Source organism: Mchenga conophoros, linkage group LG1 (genome assembly GCF_057382185.1).
Source record: "Mchenga conophoros isolate Kocher_MC1m ecotype Shallow Benthic linkage group LG1, M_conophoros_male_GT1.1, whole genome shotgun sequence".
Lineage (NCBI taxonomy): Eukaryota > Metazoa > Chordata > Actinopteri > Cichliformes > Cichlidae > Mchenga > Mchenga conophoros.
This window is the reverse complement of record NC_140526.1, coordinates 11,309,318-11,323,542: the sequence shown is the minus strand read 5'-3', so window position 1 is coordinate 11,323,542 and position 14,225 is coordinate 11,309,318. Positions and strand designations below refer to the sequence as shown.

Genomic DNA, 14,225 nt, shown 5'->3' with positions numbered 1-14,225 from the left:
ATATCAGGCCAAGCCCAATGCCATTTGCATACAAATTGCCCAGCTGATACCTTGTTGTTATGACAACGGCACACAGCTCCCAGAATTCATTTGGAAGTGAAATACAAAAAGAAAGCAGCCAGTGAGAGGCCATTGATAAAATTCCCTTTTCTTTTATAATGAGGATGTTGCAGACATGATGATTGGCCTTCCACTGAATTCCAATCAGCATGCAGTACCTCCAGGAAAATAAATCATATACTTATGACAAGAATTAATGGAAAAGATGGACTTTTAAGTTGAATTTGAAACAGTTGTCAGCTAACCTGATTTGATGTTCTCAGTAACCTCCATTGACTCCTGGCAGATACTTTTGAAAGTAAATTGTCCATTTGCATGAGTCACCTGATTTTGCAAACCTGTAGATAATTCCTTAGATAAGCCTTGCCAAATCCTCAGAGCTTGACGAAGAAAGTAATCTCTGCTGACAACATAGTGTCCTCTACTGGCAGCATGTTGCAGGAAGTTTACACAACCACCTGTCTGGCTAAATAGATAATTATTAGCTCAAGGGCAAGTGTGCTGATGCTTTTCCATAGTCATCCTGGCTCAGCTTACTGGTCAGTTAAATTACCTTGCGTTGGGCTCCATGAGCATTCTGTGAAGCCAGCATATCTATTTATTCCAGCAACCCCCACAAGACTCTGGTTTAATCATTGGCTTCTCTGTGGCTGTCAAGCCATTTCAGGTTAATCAGTTTCTCTCCCAGTGGAAAACAAAGCACCTCCTGGTTCCGATACTTGACCTGAAGTACTGTGGAAGACTGCTGATCTATGGGCAAGGTGATCCCTCACCCTGGCCTATACACATTAAACTCTGCACTACTTCATGTTAATGATGGGCCCCGGTGATCCCCATGTTACAGATTGTTGGACACAACCGGCTCAAACAACTTCAACCTGGATTGAAAGACCTGTATCAGCAACAATGTAGCAAAACAGCAAGGTGTGTGTGTGTGTGTGTGTGTGTGTGTGTGTGTGTGTGCGTGCGTGTGTGTGCATACGTGTGTGTGCGTGCGTGCGTGCGTGCGTGTGTGTGCATACGTGTATGTGTGTGTGTGTGTGTGTGTGTGTGCATACGTGTATGTGTGTGTGCATGTGTGTGTTACAGTCACTACCTCTCCAGCATGTAATGCAGGAGCCTTCTATCTGCTATCACAAAGGCACAATAGTTTAGTGGGATCCTTCCTCTGAACGTGCAAACTTTCCAAGGTTACATCTCGCCAGCAGCTGAGATCTTTACTGAAGCAACACACTACTCATTTGTCACTTACCATATAATTCAACATGGCAACTCGATGGGGACTCTGTGGAGCTGGAAAGATCAGCCATGACTTCAGTGTGGCCATTAAGACTCTGCCTCCTGGAGATCATCAGGTACGCAATATAAACAAGCTCAGTGCAGCTGCGCTGTCACACAGGATATGTCCTTTCAACTAAATAGATCTGCAAGGTGTGTGTGCATTTTTTTCTTGTTATGCACAGATTGCAGTCATTGCATCAAGGAGTATTGATCGTGCCAAAGATTTTGCCCCGCAGGAAGGTATTCCTAAGGCTAAGGTATGAGGAGCTGGCCAATGACCCAGAAATTGGTAAATTGGGAATAATCTGACTGCACAAATGGAGATAAGGGTGTGACGGTTTTATTGTTTGGGAAAAAAAACTTGTGTTCCCACAGACATTGTATATCTGGGAATGCTGCATACAGAACACTGGAGAGTTGGCATGCTGTTCCTCAAGGCTGGGAAAAATGTGCTGTGTGAAAAACCCTTTGCTATGAACTCCAGAGAGGTGAAAGACCTCGTTGCCACAGCCAAGAAAAACCATGTCTTCCTGATGGAGGTAAGGTTGAAGGGATGCAGTGGTCTCTGTACAGCTTTGCTCTGGTGTCACTTGCTAATAGTAGGGGTAATTGAAGGTGCTGTTTTGAAGCTACCACAACAAAAGAAAATATTTGTTTCAGGATGAAAAATAAAAGTAATCATTTTAAATGTTATGTAGCAAAAATGTAACATTTCAGGATACAGTTGGACTTGTGTCAGTATATACTGATGTACGAATGGTTAAAAATTAAATAAAGCAGCTTATTTTAGCACAATAAAAACACTATAAATGGAGAGGAATGGCTTCCTTAGATCTGTAAAAAAGTTGAAAATGTATCTACTGTGAGCTAGTTCAGGATATTATATTTTCTTTATGTTATATCTTGTAGGCATGTCAGTGCAATACTCCAGTGCAAAACCATTTATGAAATAGCAAATTGTTCTGAAGGGTATAAAATGTCTAAAACAGATTATAAAAAGGATGAACAAAACACAAGATACAAAGTGTAAATTAATACACTTTAATGGAGCTAATAATTGTGTTTTGTTATCTTAAGACAGATTGAGGATAGCTGTATCCAGTCTATGCAAAGCAAGCAGTTTGCTGACTGTAGCTTCATAATTAGGCATCCTAACAGACAGACCACTGCTCATGATGTTCTCATCTAACTCAAAGGAAAATAGCAGACAATCATATTTTTCAATATCTTAAACATTTCCTATAAGGTGAAAAAATACAGGTATTAAATATAAATAAATATAATATTACTATTTAATCTCTGCTTAATGTGGCACAAAAATAAATGAGTTTACATTTACTCTCCACTGCAGATTAGTTGAATATTACTGCCACGACAATACAAATTTGATGCTCACAAGACTCATATAAGAAGCAAAACTAGCAAAAATGATGGTTCATGGTACTTCATGGTGAAACTTGAGGTTCAAATGTTTAGTTCTGTAGCGAGACTGGATCATCTGCCCTTTTCCTCATAGGCCATCTGGTCCCGCTGTTTCCATGTGTATGCTGAGGTGCGCAGGCTGCTGGCAGAGGAGGCGGTTGGGGATGTGAAGCTGGTAAAAGCCTACTTTGGCTCCCCTCAGCTCGACATTCCCCGATCAGTGCAGAAGGAGCTGGGTGGAGGAGCTCTGCTGGATATCGGAGTGTACTGCCTGCAGTTTGTTTTGATGGTGTTCAATGGTGAAAGGCCAGAGTCCATCCAAGCCACAGGGGTGCTGCTTGACTCAGGTATGATTCAGATCATGTGGGAGAAATAGGATGTATGTTAGTATCATTTACCACAGGGCGTGCTTCAGCGATCACAAACGCACACTTGAGCCTTGTCATAAAAAATCTAATAGAGGAAGAGAAGCACACTTTGTGTGATACAGAGGAATCACTTTTAAATGAATTGTCTAAAATGTAAACACCCCAGGACAGAATTTCACACAGAAAATCCAAGACTTATCATTAAAATGTCACACTAATCCAAATCCCCCCAGAGAATACAGTAATACGGTAAAACTGGCAGGAGAATATGTAACTGCATGTCTCCCCAAAAGCTATCTATAATAATATAAAAAGCTTTTTTTTTTTTAGTTTAATGTAAGCAATTTTTTTGAATATATGATTTTTTTTTACTTATATATATAAAATATATAAAGATGACACTGTAAATAAGCTGCAGAGGTCTAAAACAACATTTTAATGCTAATTTGTTTGATGCTTTCAATAATTTCATGTTTTTGAATGTTTAACAGGAGTGGATGAATCAGTGGTTGTGACGATGAAATTCTCCAGGAAGAGGATGGCCTTGTGTGCCTTTTCAATTGCAGCCCGACTACCAAATGACGCTGTCATTGCGGGCACTAAGGGTCCATTAAAGTATGCTATGCTGGTCCTTTGCAGGACCATTTGAGTTCATTAAGAAATTACAGGGACATGCAAAGACTGTGCTGACTGATGATTAATTTCACATTTAATTAAACCAATATATTCAGACATAGATCTCACTGTATTTGATGAATCACTGTATTTGATGAATTTGCAAATTGAGGGACTGAAACAAAAGTTTGCTTCCTTTTCACTGTACAGGTTCTTGGCCCCATGCACTGCCCCACCAAACTGGTGGACAAGGAAACAGAGTACCCTCTGCCTGAGCCGTGTCTCCCTCTGAATTTTACCAACAGCGCCGGGCTGCGCTATGAGGCAGGAGAAGTGAGGCAGCGCCTGCTTAAAGGTAGGTCATGATAAAAGGAAATGTGTGTATTTCTCTCTGAAGAGACAGCCTAAACCACTGCTTCAAAGGAAAGCTGAGTTTGTAAGAAGGACACTGCGGTTTAGACAATCACTTGCATTCTCAGGGCGACAAATGAAAATGTAGAAGTATACACCAATTATACTCATCAGATTATGACTGAATGTAATGAGTGCTTGGAATGTCCTTTAGCTCACAGAATATTACAGTACTGTTACTTTTACTTCTAATAATAATTTACATAATCTTTATATTCCTGCCTTCTCATAAATTACAGTTCATTCTAAATATGTACATAATTTACACTTATTATAATTTAACATCTGTCCATGAGCCAGAATTTGGATAAAACTTCTCTTCATTTGCAGGACTTAATTAGAGCCCACGGATGCCTCTGGCAGATTCTGTCTTGCTGACAGAGATCATGGCTGAAATCAGGAAACAAGTGGGAGTTGTCTTTAACCAAGACAGCCAGTGAAGCCACTGTCAAGCAGAGCTGTTTCACCTGACCAAATCCTACTAAGATGTAACAGAAGGAGTTGCTTGAGGCAGCTGGAATGAGCCGATCAATCAGAGCACCACGTGACAAAGCATGGCAGCTGTGAAGGACTCAGTAAATTTTTGGAATAGGTAAATGTTGGTTGCATTATTAGGCAGTTTGCTCTCCGTGTAGTCTTTTTAGCTTCAATATAGACCCATGATAGCTCAAAACATAGTTATCCTACCCCAGATCTACCATGTAAATACCGTGAAATACACTACATGAGAAACATTGCCAAATTTTGTATTACACAGATTAAGCAGAGAGATTGAAAATATGATTTAAACCAGATGAATCGCAACGCAAACAGATAGAGCAACTGCCTTGTGTGTCACCATCCTGTAATGAAGTCCTAGTCCTTTAAAGATAAACTCAGCTGTCACTGTGAGGTGTGTGATTGATGAATCCAATAAAGGGCTGATTGTGAAAGCCATGTTTCATTTCAAATATCATCCGCTGGAGAGAAGAAGAGACTTCGAGTGGCACATTTGAATCAAAGTGTTCTGTCATGTCTGACCCTTGCAGCGGTGTACAAATAGATTCAAAAATAGGTTGCACTCTCTGATTTTCAAGGTTAAGACTTAGAAAGGTTTTTATGAGTCAGCGAAGGGTATGGCTCATTTAATACTTCGTCTCAACCTTATAGGCTCACATGACTGATAAAAACTGAAGAATGTTTCACTGATATAAAATTTACCCCTTAAATTCAAAATGATAGATTTTGATTATTTGATTAATGGATAATATAATTATATACATATCTCTCTATACATCCTGTGCTGTGTGTCTTAGTTAAAATAGGCTAAATAAATGTGACATGCAGCTTTAAACAAGGTAGTAAGAAATATCAGCTCTAACATGTCCCCTGTTTTTTGAGAAACAAGTGAGCTCAAGTGATTTATGTCGTACAAACAAATAAATGATGCTTTCCATTTTAAAATCAACAGTAGCTCAAGATATAACTAGAGCAGTTATTATGCCATGAACCAACGTTTAGACTGCAAAATATACAACTAATTTACAACTGATGTAATTGTAGTAGAATAAAGTTACATCAAACTAAACACATAACAGACAAATTAAAAATATTGCAAGTATTATCATAGGTACTTTATCAATCCAAAGGAAAATAAAAATGCCAGTGCAGCTTGATTAAGACAAATTTTTAACATTAGTCAGCACAAAACATAAAGCAAGGAAATAAAAGTCAATGTAGTGTTATTACACATCGATTGAAGGCAAAGAGCTCCCCTTAGTGGGGTAAGACGAGATAAGAAATTGGAACAAAAAAGCACATTGGTTTAAATGCTCTCCTTTCATGGCTAATATTAGAATTCGGTTTTTAATACCACTCCGTCTGCATGGTGTTATTTTTATTCCACAAATGCAATAAATTTTAAGAAGACACATTATTGGTTCCAATGTTGGCAGCACTTTCTGGAAAATATCTGGATGGCTGCTAAAAATGTAACAGAAGCAATCCGCTGTATCGTTCAACAATACTGCAACAATATGGCTTCAAAATTTAGATAGCTGTTGCATTTTTAGCTTTTGCCTTTATTTCAAATGTATTTTAAATACCTTCATGTGGTGATTTTGCATTTTTGTAATCCTAAAACATTTAAACTGTTTTTATGAATGTTTTTAATATTTATTTATTTATTCCTTCTTTTTTTTTCTTTTGTAGCATTTTGTTTCTTTTCATTGATTCAAAGCTATATTATATAACACTGCAATGCCCGTATCTCCATATATCTCCACTGTGATGCAAAAATACTGGCAAACTTAAAAAGTTACGTCATAAAGTCCACATGTATGCTGTGTCGCCACTCTGAGGCCGAGTACAGTAGCTGCTGAGTTGAACTTAATCTCGCAATCAGCGGTGTCCAATATGGCAACCAGGTGGGGAAACTCATGACCTTACGGTGGCCCTGAAAACTTCCATTTGCTGAACAACAGATATGTCTTTTATCAAACCACTGTTCACAAATCTACCCAGTCATTCAAACATAAAAATTTCCCTCATCATTCAGCGGTTAGACGTGCTGTTGAAATCAGTTTCTTACATCATTTTATTGACACAGTGTTGTATATCTGGAGTAACACGACAAGAAATCCGCAAAGTATGGTAAGAAAGTTCCGAAACTCCCATCAGCTACGCATGCGTAATCGGTCACGTTATGGTCACTCGTATGATATACCATAGGCTATTTTACTTGGGGGGGAAATGAACAATAATAATAATACCTGATTTCATTTATGACATATGACATTGAATTAGAATAATATTAGAAGAATATTAGAATTTCATGGGCGTGATTTAGATGTCACGTACAAGAAACAGTAAGTATAATGTTACCATGGATACAGTGAGACACGCTACTCTGTAGCTACACTGTTTATATATTTTTGAAAAGGTTAATGCGCTAAAATAATTAATATCAGTTTCTTGTGGTGATATGCTGATATATATCATGGGATTACATTAATAGTGATGAAATCTTAAAAATGAGCGGAATCTTGGGCAAGTTCTGTTGCGTAACCGTTGCTGTCTTAGTACACATCTATCGTCAGTTTTAAGATTTTAAGAAAAATATCAATACGCCCAATAATGTGAAGCAAAAATAAACTGTTAATGAATATTGCGAGAATCTTTCCTACGTGAAGAAAAACTATACTTTGTAATGGCCGAGAGTTTTAAAAAGACAGGTCAGACGAAATCCATGTTTGGTTTTTTCCACGTTATTCCCACCCCCTTTCTTGCACCACCGCTAGAAGTCGCTTAATATCAAAAAGTATGTATTGTTTCTAAAAATGGGCTTGTGCTAACAAGCTAAGAGGCAGTTATTTTTACAGGGCAGTCTCGTTTAGTAGGTGTCTTCTCCCGATTTGCAGGATTTCCAAGAGGTCATAGCGCAGGCTTTTTTTTCTCTGAAGCAACACTATAGCCTACTCATTTGTCACTTGTCAACATGGCAACTCGATGGGGACTCTGTGGAGCTGGAAAGATCAGCCATGATTTTAGTGTGGCCATTAAGACTCTGCCTCCGGGAGATCATCGGGTACTCAATTAAAGGAAGTTCGGTACAACATTGTCACACAGAGTGTCCCCTATACACTGAACAGGTGTGCAGTGTGTGCGTTTGTTTGAGTTTGTTTTGTTGTTCTTTTTCTTTCCTTTTCTAATGTTATGCATAGATTGCAGTCATTGCATCGAGGAGTATTGACCGTGCCAAAGATTTTGCCCAGAAACATTGTATTCCTAAGGCCTATGGCAGCTATGAGGAGCTGGCCAATAACCCAAAAATTGGTAATAATCTGACTGCACAATTAGAGATAAGGGTGTGACGGTTTTATTGTTTGGATGAAAAACTTGTGTTCCCACAGACATTGTATATCTGGGAATGCTGCATACAGAACACTGGAGAGTTGGCATGCTGTTCCTCAAGGCTGGGAAAAATGTGCTGTGTGAAAAACCCTTTGCTATGAACTCCAGAAAGGTTAAAGACCTCGTTGCCACAGCTAAGAAAAACCATGTCTTCCTGATGGTGGTAAGGCTGAAGGGATGAAGTGCTGTCATTTATAGCTTTGCCCTGAGGACACTTGCTAACAGTAGTGGTAACTTAAGGGTCAGTTTTTACAGTGCCACAGAATAAGGAAAGAATTGTCCATTTCAGGAGGAAACCGAAGGCAATTATCTTAAATCTTCTAAATCTCTCTTTTTTTTTTTTACAATTTACTAAGAAAGTGGAAAAAGGTACAATAATTTTTCAATTTTACAACAAAAAATTCCAAATATGCAGATCAACATGGTCTGGACATGGACATGGCAGATGGCTCATAGGGGGTAAAATGATTGGTGGGTTTTTTTTCTCTACTATTGTAGGGTCTTTGCCTTACAATTGAAAGCACTTTGAGTCAAGTGTTGTTGTGATAAATAAAATTGAATTGAATTGAATTGAAAGAGGAATTATTGTCATGCATGCAGCTGTTGTAAAAACAGCAATAAGAAAATATAAGTCACTAAACTAATGCCTTTCCAAAACACAGCAAAAGTTAATAATCAGTTTGGAAAATGTTATTGTTTTTATTATTATTTGAGGGTTATCAGCCTCACAGGCATGCAGTTAACATTATCTGTGCTCAGATGGAATGGGATTCAGGTTGCTATTGCAACCTGTGGCCACAGCCAGACACATCTGCACCTGGCTTGATGATCACATTTTAATTCCCATTTCGTGCACAATACACCTGCAGCTTTCAATGTTTTTCTGTTCTTGCTTCTTCTAAATTAACTGTTAGCCACATAAAATGCAACTGTGTATTTGTTTTTGGCTTACACCACTAAGAAACCCAATGGTCAAATTATATACATGGATTGTAAGAAATTGCCATTCCTATTATTTTACATTATTGACAGGAAAAATTATTGTTCACAGTACAGATTTGCCACAACAGTCATATAACTGAGGAGCTTTATAATAAATGCCTGCTCAGGTGAAACTTCAGTTTCAACTATTTAGTTCTGTAGCGAGACTGGATCAAAATATCTGGATCTGCCCTTTTCCTCATAGGCCATCTGGTCCCGCTGTTTCCCTGTGTATGCTGAGGTGCGCAGGCTGCTGGCAGAGGAGGCGGTTGGGGATGTGAAGCTGGTAAAAGCCTACTTTGGCTCCCCTCGGCTCAAAGTGCCTCGCTCAGAGCAGAAGGAGCTGGGTGGAGGAGCTCTGCTGGATGTACTGCCTGCAGTTTGTGTTGATGGTGTTCAATGGTGAAAGGCCAGAGTCCATCCAAGCCACAGGGGTGCTGCTTGACTCAGGTATGATTCAGATCATGTGGGAGAAATAGGATGTGTGTTAGTATCATTTACCACAGGGCGTGCTTCAGCAATCACAAACGCACACTTGAGCCTTGCCATAAAAAAACAAATAGAGGAAGAGAAGCACACTTTGTGTGATACAGAGGAATCACTTTTAAATGAATTGTCTAAAATGTAAACACCCCAGGACAGAATTTCACACAGAAAATCCAAGACTTATCATTAAAATGTCACACTAATCCAAATCCCCCCAGAGAATACAGTAATACGGTAAAACTGGCAGGAGAATATGTAACTGCATGTCTCACTGAAGGATATCTTAGTGCAAAACCATCATATAATATATGTATTAAGCATTTTCTTTTTTTCATGGAAGGCATTTGGCAATTTATTGAATAATAAAAAATAGTTTCTTTCATTGTGTATACTATCTTCTTAAAAAAACTAATAAATAAACCTAATTCCAAACTCAGTTTAAATATATAATAAAAAGATTTGCATCTGCAGAGGTCTAAAACAACATTTTAATGCTAATTTGTTTGATGCTTTCAATAATTTCATGTTTTTGAATGTTTAACAGGAGTGGATGAATCAGTGGTTGTGACGATGAAATTCTCCAGGAAGAGGATGGCCTTGTGTGCCTTTTCAATTGCAGCCCGACTACCAAATGACGCTGTCATTGCGGGCACTAAGGGTCCATTAAAGTATGCTATGCTCGTCCTGTACAGGACCATTTGAGTTCATTAAGAAATTACAGGGACATGCAAAGACTGTGCTGACTGATGATTAATTTCACATTTAATTAAACCAATATATTCAGACATAGATCTCACTGTATTTGATGAATTTGCAAATTGAGGGACTGAAACAAAAGTTTGCTTCCTTTTCACTGTACAGGTTCTTGGCCCCATGCACTGCCCCACCAAACTGGTGGTGAATGACAAGGAAACAGAGTACCCTCTGCCTGAGCCGTGTCTCCCTCTGAATTTTACCAACAGCGCCGGGCTGCGCTATGAGGCAGGAGAAGTGAGGCAGCGCCTGCTTAAAGGTAGGTCATGATAAAAGGAAATGTGTGTATTTCTCTCTGAAGAGACAGCCTAAACCACTGCTTCAAAGGAAAGCTGAGTTTGTAAGAAGGACACTGCGGTTTAGACAATCACTTGCATTCTCAGGGCGACAAATGAAAATGTAGAAGTATACACCAATTATACTCATCAGATTATGACTGAATGTAATGAGTGCTTGGAATGTCCTTTAGCTCACAGAATATTACAGTACTGTTACTTTTACTTCTAATAATAATTTACATAATCTTTATATTCCTGCCTTGTCATAAATTGCAGTTCATTATGGATATGTACATAAGTTACACTTATTAAAATATAACATCTGTCCATGAGCCAGAATTTGGATAAAACTTCTCTTCCTTTGCAGGACTTAAGGAGAGTAAACGGATGCCTCTGGCAGATTCTGTCTTGCTGACAGAGATCATGGCTGAAATCAGGAAACAAGTGGGAGTTGTCTTTAACCAAGACAGCCAGTGAAGCCACTGTCAAGCAGAGCTGTTTCAGACCAAATCCTACTAAGATGTAACAGAAGAAGCAGTGGGATGTACTATGAAGGAAGTTCAACATAGCCAGGTTTATTTTGCAATGGGTGGTTTGACAAAACCTAAAATCTAAAACCCAGAGAAAATGCATATCACAACAGTGTTTAACAGCTTTCTCTGCTAAGCTAAGCTTTCTGCTTCACATTCACATGAAAAGGACAGGTTTAGCAACAGATGACTTTTTTCTATATGAAATTATCCCTATAACTGATTCCTTCTCTATCTTCTGCCGGGTACCAGGCAGGGGGTGTTATGACAGCTTCCTACCCCATTTTCAAGTACATTTTGTGACAAAGGCACACTCAAACTCGACACTCTCTCTCTTTATCTTTCTCACACTCACACACTCCACAAGAAGGTTGTTGATTTATGTACCTGTGCGTTTTTTAATGTTTGTGTTCCAGGTTTTGTATATTTGTTTTTCTTACAGGTGCGGCAGTTGGCAATACGTTGTGCATTTGTACTCTATCGTTATTATTACATGTTTGGCACAACAGTGCCTACAGATCATAATTCTGATTGCAAAAGCTGCCAGGCAGGACAGGATTTATTTATTTTTTTTAATGAGCATGATTCTTTCATTAGTGTCACTTCATGGGCTCAGAAACTTTTCTAAATCACTTTATGTAAACACAGTTTGCTGCTCTATAAGCTCTATCAGGTAAAGAAGCCATATGATCCAGAAATAGAAGAAGAAATGCTGACATTTTCCTTTGGCTAAGTTCATCAAAATGGACTGAAGCAAAGTGCAAAACTGCTCTATGGTCAGATTAATAGAATTTCAAAATTATTATTACAAAACATGAACATCATATCCTTCAGACTAGAGAAGGGAGGTAACATCCAGCTTGTTATCATATGGTTTTTCTTCTGTGTTCTATTGTGAATAAAATTTGACAACTTCCTTTCTGTAAATAGAATCAAACAAGATGAAATATCTGTAAAGTATCTATCTATCTATCTATCTATCTATCTATCTATCTATCTATCTATCTATCTATCTATCTATCTGTCTATCTGTCTATCTGTCTGTCTGTCTGTCTGTCTGTCTGTCTGTCTGTCTGTCTATGTAACCTTATTGCAAGGTTTTTTAGGGGCTTTTTGTTGTAAGATATGACTTAAAAGTTGCTCATTAAAAAGATCTTTTAACAATAGAGAATCTATATTGCATTTAAAATGTATTATAAATAAAATAATCAGAGAAAAAATGGTTCTTCCAGATGATTTTAAACTGAATTTACAAACACAAATTAATACATTATACATAGCTGACCGGTCGGGCTGAGTTTTAAGTTCAACCTAATATATTGTTACCCCATTAATCTTGCTTCATAGTCCACCCCTCTGCGTGAGGCAATTGAAACGAGCAGATCTATCAGAGCACCACATGACAAAGTATGGGAACAGTGACTATGATTAACCACCAAATTAAAGAGTCATCAAATTTTTGGAACATGTAAATTTTGGTTGCATTATTAGGGAGTTTGATCTTTATAGTCTTTTTAGCTTCATGATAGAGCCATGACAGAGCAAATTATAATTATCATACCCCAGAGCTACCATTTAAATACAGCAAACTTCTTGAAAAACATTGACAATGTTTTTATTACACAGAAGAAAAAGATTTAAATCAAACAAATCGCAGTGTAAACAGATAGAGCTTCTGCCTTTTGTGTCACCATCCTGTGATGGAGTCCTAGTCATTTAATGAAAAAAAACCAACAGCTGTCACTGTGAGGTGTTTGATTGATTAACTCAATAAAGGACTAATTGTGAAAGCCATGTTCATTTGAAATATCATCCACTGGAGAGAAGAAGCAACTTCAAGTGGCACATGTTGAAGTGTTCTGTTGTGTCTGACTATTGCACTGGTATAGAAACAAATTCAAAAATAGGTTGTACTGTCTGATTTTCAAGGTTAGGACTTAAGAAAGGCTTTTTCAGTCAGGGAAGGGTATGGCTTATTTAATATTTTTACTTTTAATTTCAACCGTTGGGATTTGCAGGACTGATAAAAACCTGAAGGATATATAGAATTATATATAGTAGGGTCATGTCTAAATATATATAAAAACACACATTTATGTATACATACATACAGAATTTATCCCATGGCTTCAAAATGACATTTTTATTATTTGATTTTGGGTAATTTAATCATAGATATATCTTTCTATACATCTGCTGTGTTTATACTAAAAACCTTTATGCTATTTAATGGGCAGGTTAAATAAAAGGACTGTGCAGCTTTAAACAAAGTAAATATCAGCTCTGCTCTAACATGTCATGTGATTTATGTCCTAAAAACAAACAAACAAGTGAATTCATTCAAAAACTGTGCCTAGTTAGGTCGTGTTCCACGCCCTATCATTCCCTAGGACAAAGTTAAGACTCCAGGATATACAGCTAAATTATAATTGACAAAAAATAAAGAGGAAAACACAACAGAATCAGTCAGCGAAAAAAAAGGCACATAAAATTTGGTGACTGTAGTGGAATCAGGTTATAACAGACTGTTTTTTTTTTTAAAGATAAATATATAATAGGCAAATAAATTAATATTAATTAACAAAATAAGTAAGCAGTATACACACTGTAAAAGAGGAAATCAAAGTTAAAACAATGTGGGGGTTATTATTACAAAGATTAAAGGAAAAGAGCTCCCCTTAGTGGGGGCAGATGGAATAAGAAATTAGAAGAAAAAAAGCGTTTTTAGTTCTTCCTTTATGGTCACAGTTACGACGCAGTAGTTTTAAAAATCACATCGTCAGCATAGTATTGTCTTTATTTCACGCATGCAATGAATTTCCACGTGCTGTGTCTGAAATGCTGGCAGCACCTCTGGGAAACCTGGAAAAAATCTAGCTGCTATTTTCTGATTTTTTTAATTTCATGAAAACGTGACTTTCTGTAACAGTAGTCTGATAATCGTCTGTTTAGTTCCTAATTTCGGTTGTTTGTATTTAAATAGCTAAAGAACAAAGTATGTTTTTACATATTTTTAAATGCATTTCTTTATTCTTTGCTCTCCCTGTTTTAGTTTACATTTATTTTCACTGCTTGCAGATTATATGCATTTGTCTTTACATGAAGCTACAACGCATGTAGGAAAATGCAACTTGTGTCTGAAAGTCCAC

The 14,225-nt window shown here is 37.6% G+C and overlaps 2 protein-coding genes and 1 pseudogene across 2 annotated transcripts; all 3 read left to right on the top strand.

The window, feature by feature from the left end:
• The first annotated feature begins 1,325 nt into the window (after positions 1–1,325).
• LOC146582935 (trans-1,2-dihydrobenzene-1,2-diol dehydrogenase-like) lies at positions 1,326–4,597 on the top strand (annotated as a pseudogene).
• A 3,035-nt stretch (positions 4,598–7,632) lies between these two features.
• Positions 7,633–9,435, top strand: LOC146582934 (trans-1,2-dihydrobenzene-1,2-diol dehydrogenase-like). The gene is made up of 4 exons (XM_085279813.1): positions 7,633–7,722; positions 7,859–7,970; positions 8,048–8,211; positions 9,235–9,435. The coding sequence occupies exons 1-4, from the start codon at positions 7,633–7,635 to the stop codon at positions 9,433–9,435; spliced, it is 567 nt and encodes a 188-aa protein (XP_085135939.1).
• A 938-nt stretch (positions 9,436–10,373) lies between these two features.
• LOC146582933 (trans-1,2-dihydrobenzene-1,2-diol dehydrogenase-like) lies at positions 10,374–11,023 on the top strand. The gene is made up of 2 exons (XM_085257494.1): positions 10,374–10,527; positions 10,914–11,023. The coding sequence occupies exons 1-2, from the start codon at positions 10,389–10,391 to the stop codon at positions 11,021–11,023; spliced, it is 249 nt and encodes an 82-aa protein (XP_085113620.1). The 5' UTR covers positions 10,374–10,388.
• Positions 11,024–14,225: the final 3,202 nt, after the last annotated feature.

Coding starts and splice junctions, on each gene's coding strand:
- LOC146582934 (XM_085279813.1), top strand. CDS start 7,633: ATGGCAACTCGATGGGGACTCTGTGGAGCTGGAAAGATCAGCCATGAT. Junction 7,723..7,858: donor TGCCTCCGGGAGATCATCGG/GTACTCAATTAA, acceptor TGTTATGCATAG/ATTGCAGTCATTGCATCGAG. Junction 7,971..8,047: donor GGCCAATAACCCAAAAATTG/GTAATAATCTGA, acceptor GTGTTCCCACAG/ACATTGTATATCTGGGAATG.
- LOC146582933 (XM_085257494.1), top strand. CDS start 10,389: ATGCACTGCCCCACCAAACTGGTGGTGAATGACAAGGAAACAGAGTAC. Junction 10,528..10,913: donor GAGGCAGCGCCTGCTTAAAG/GTAGGTCATGAT, acceptor CTTCCTTTGCAG/GACTTAAGGAGAGTAAACGG.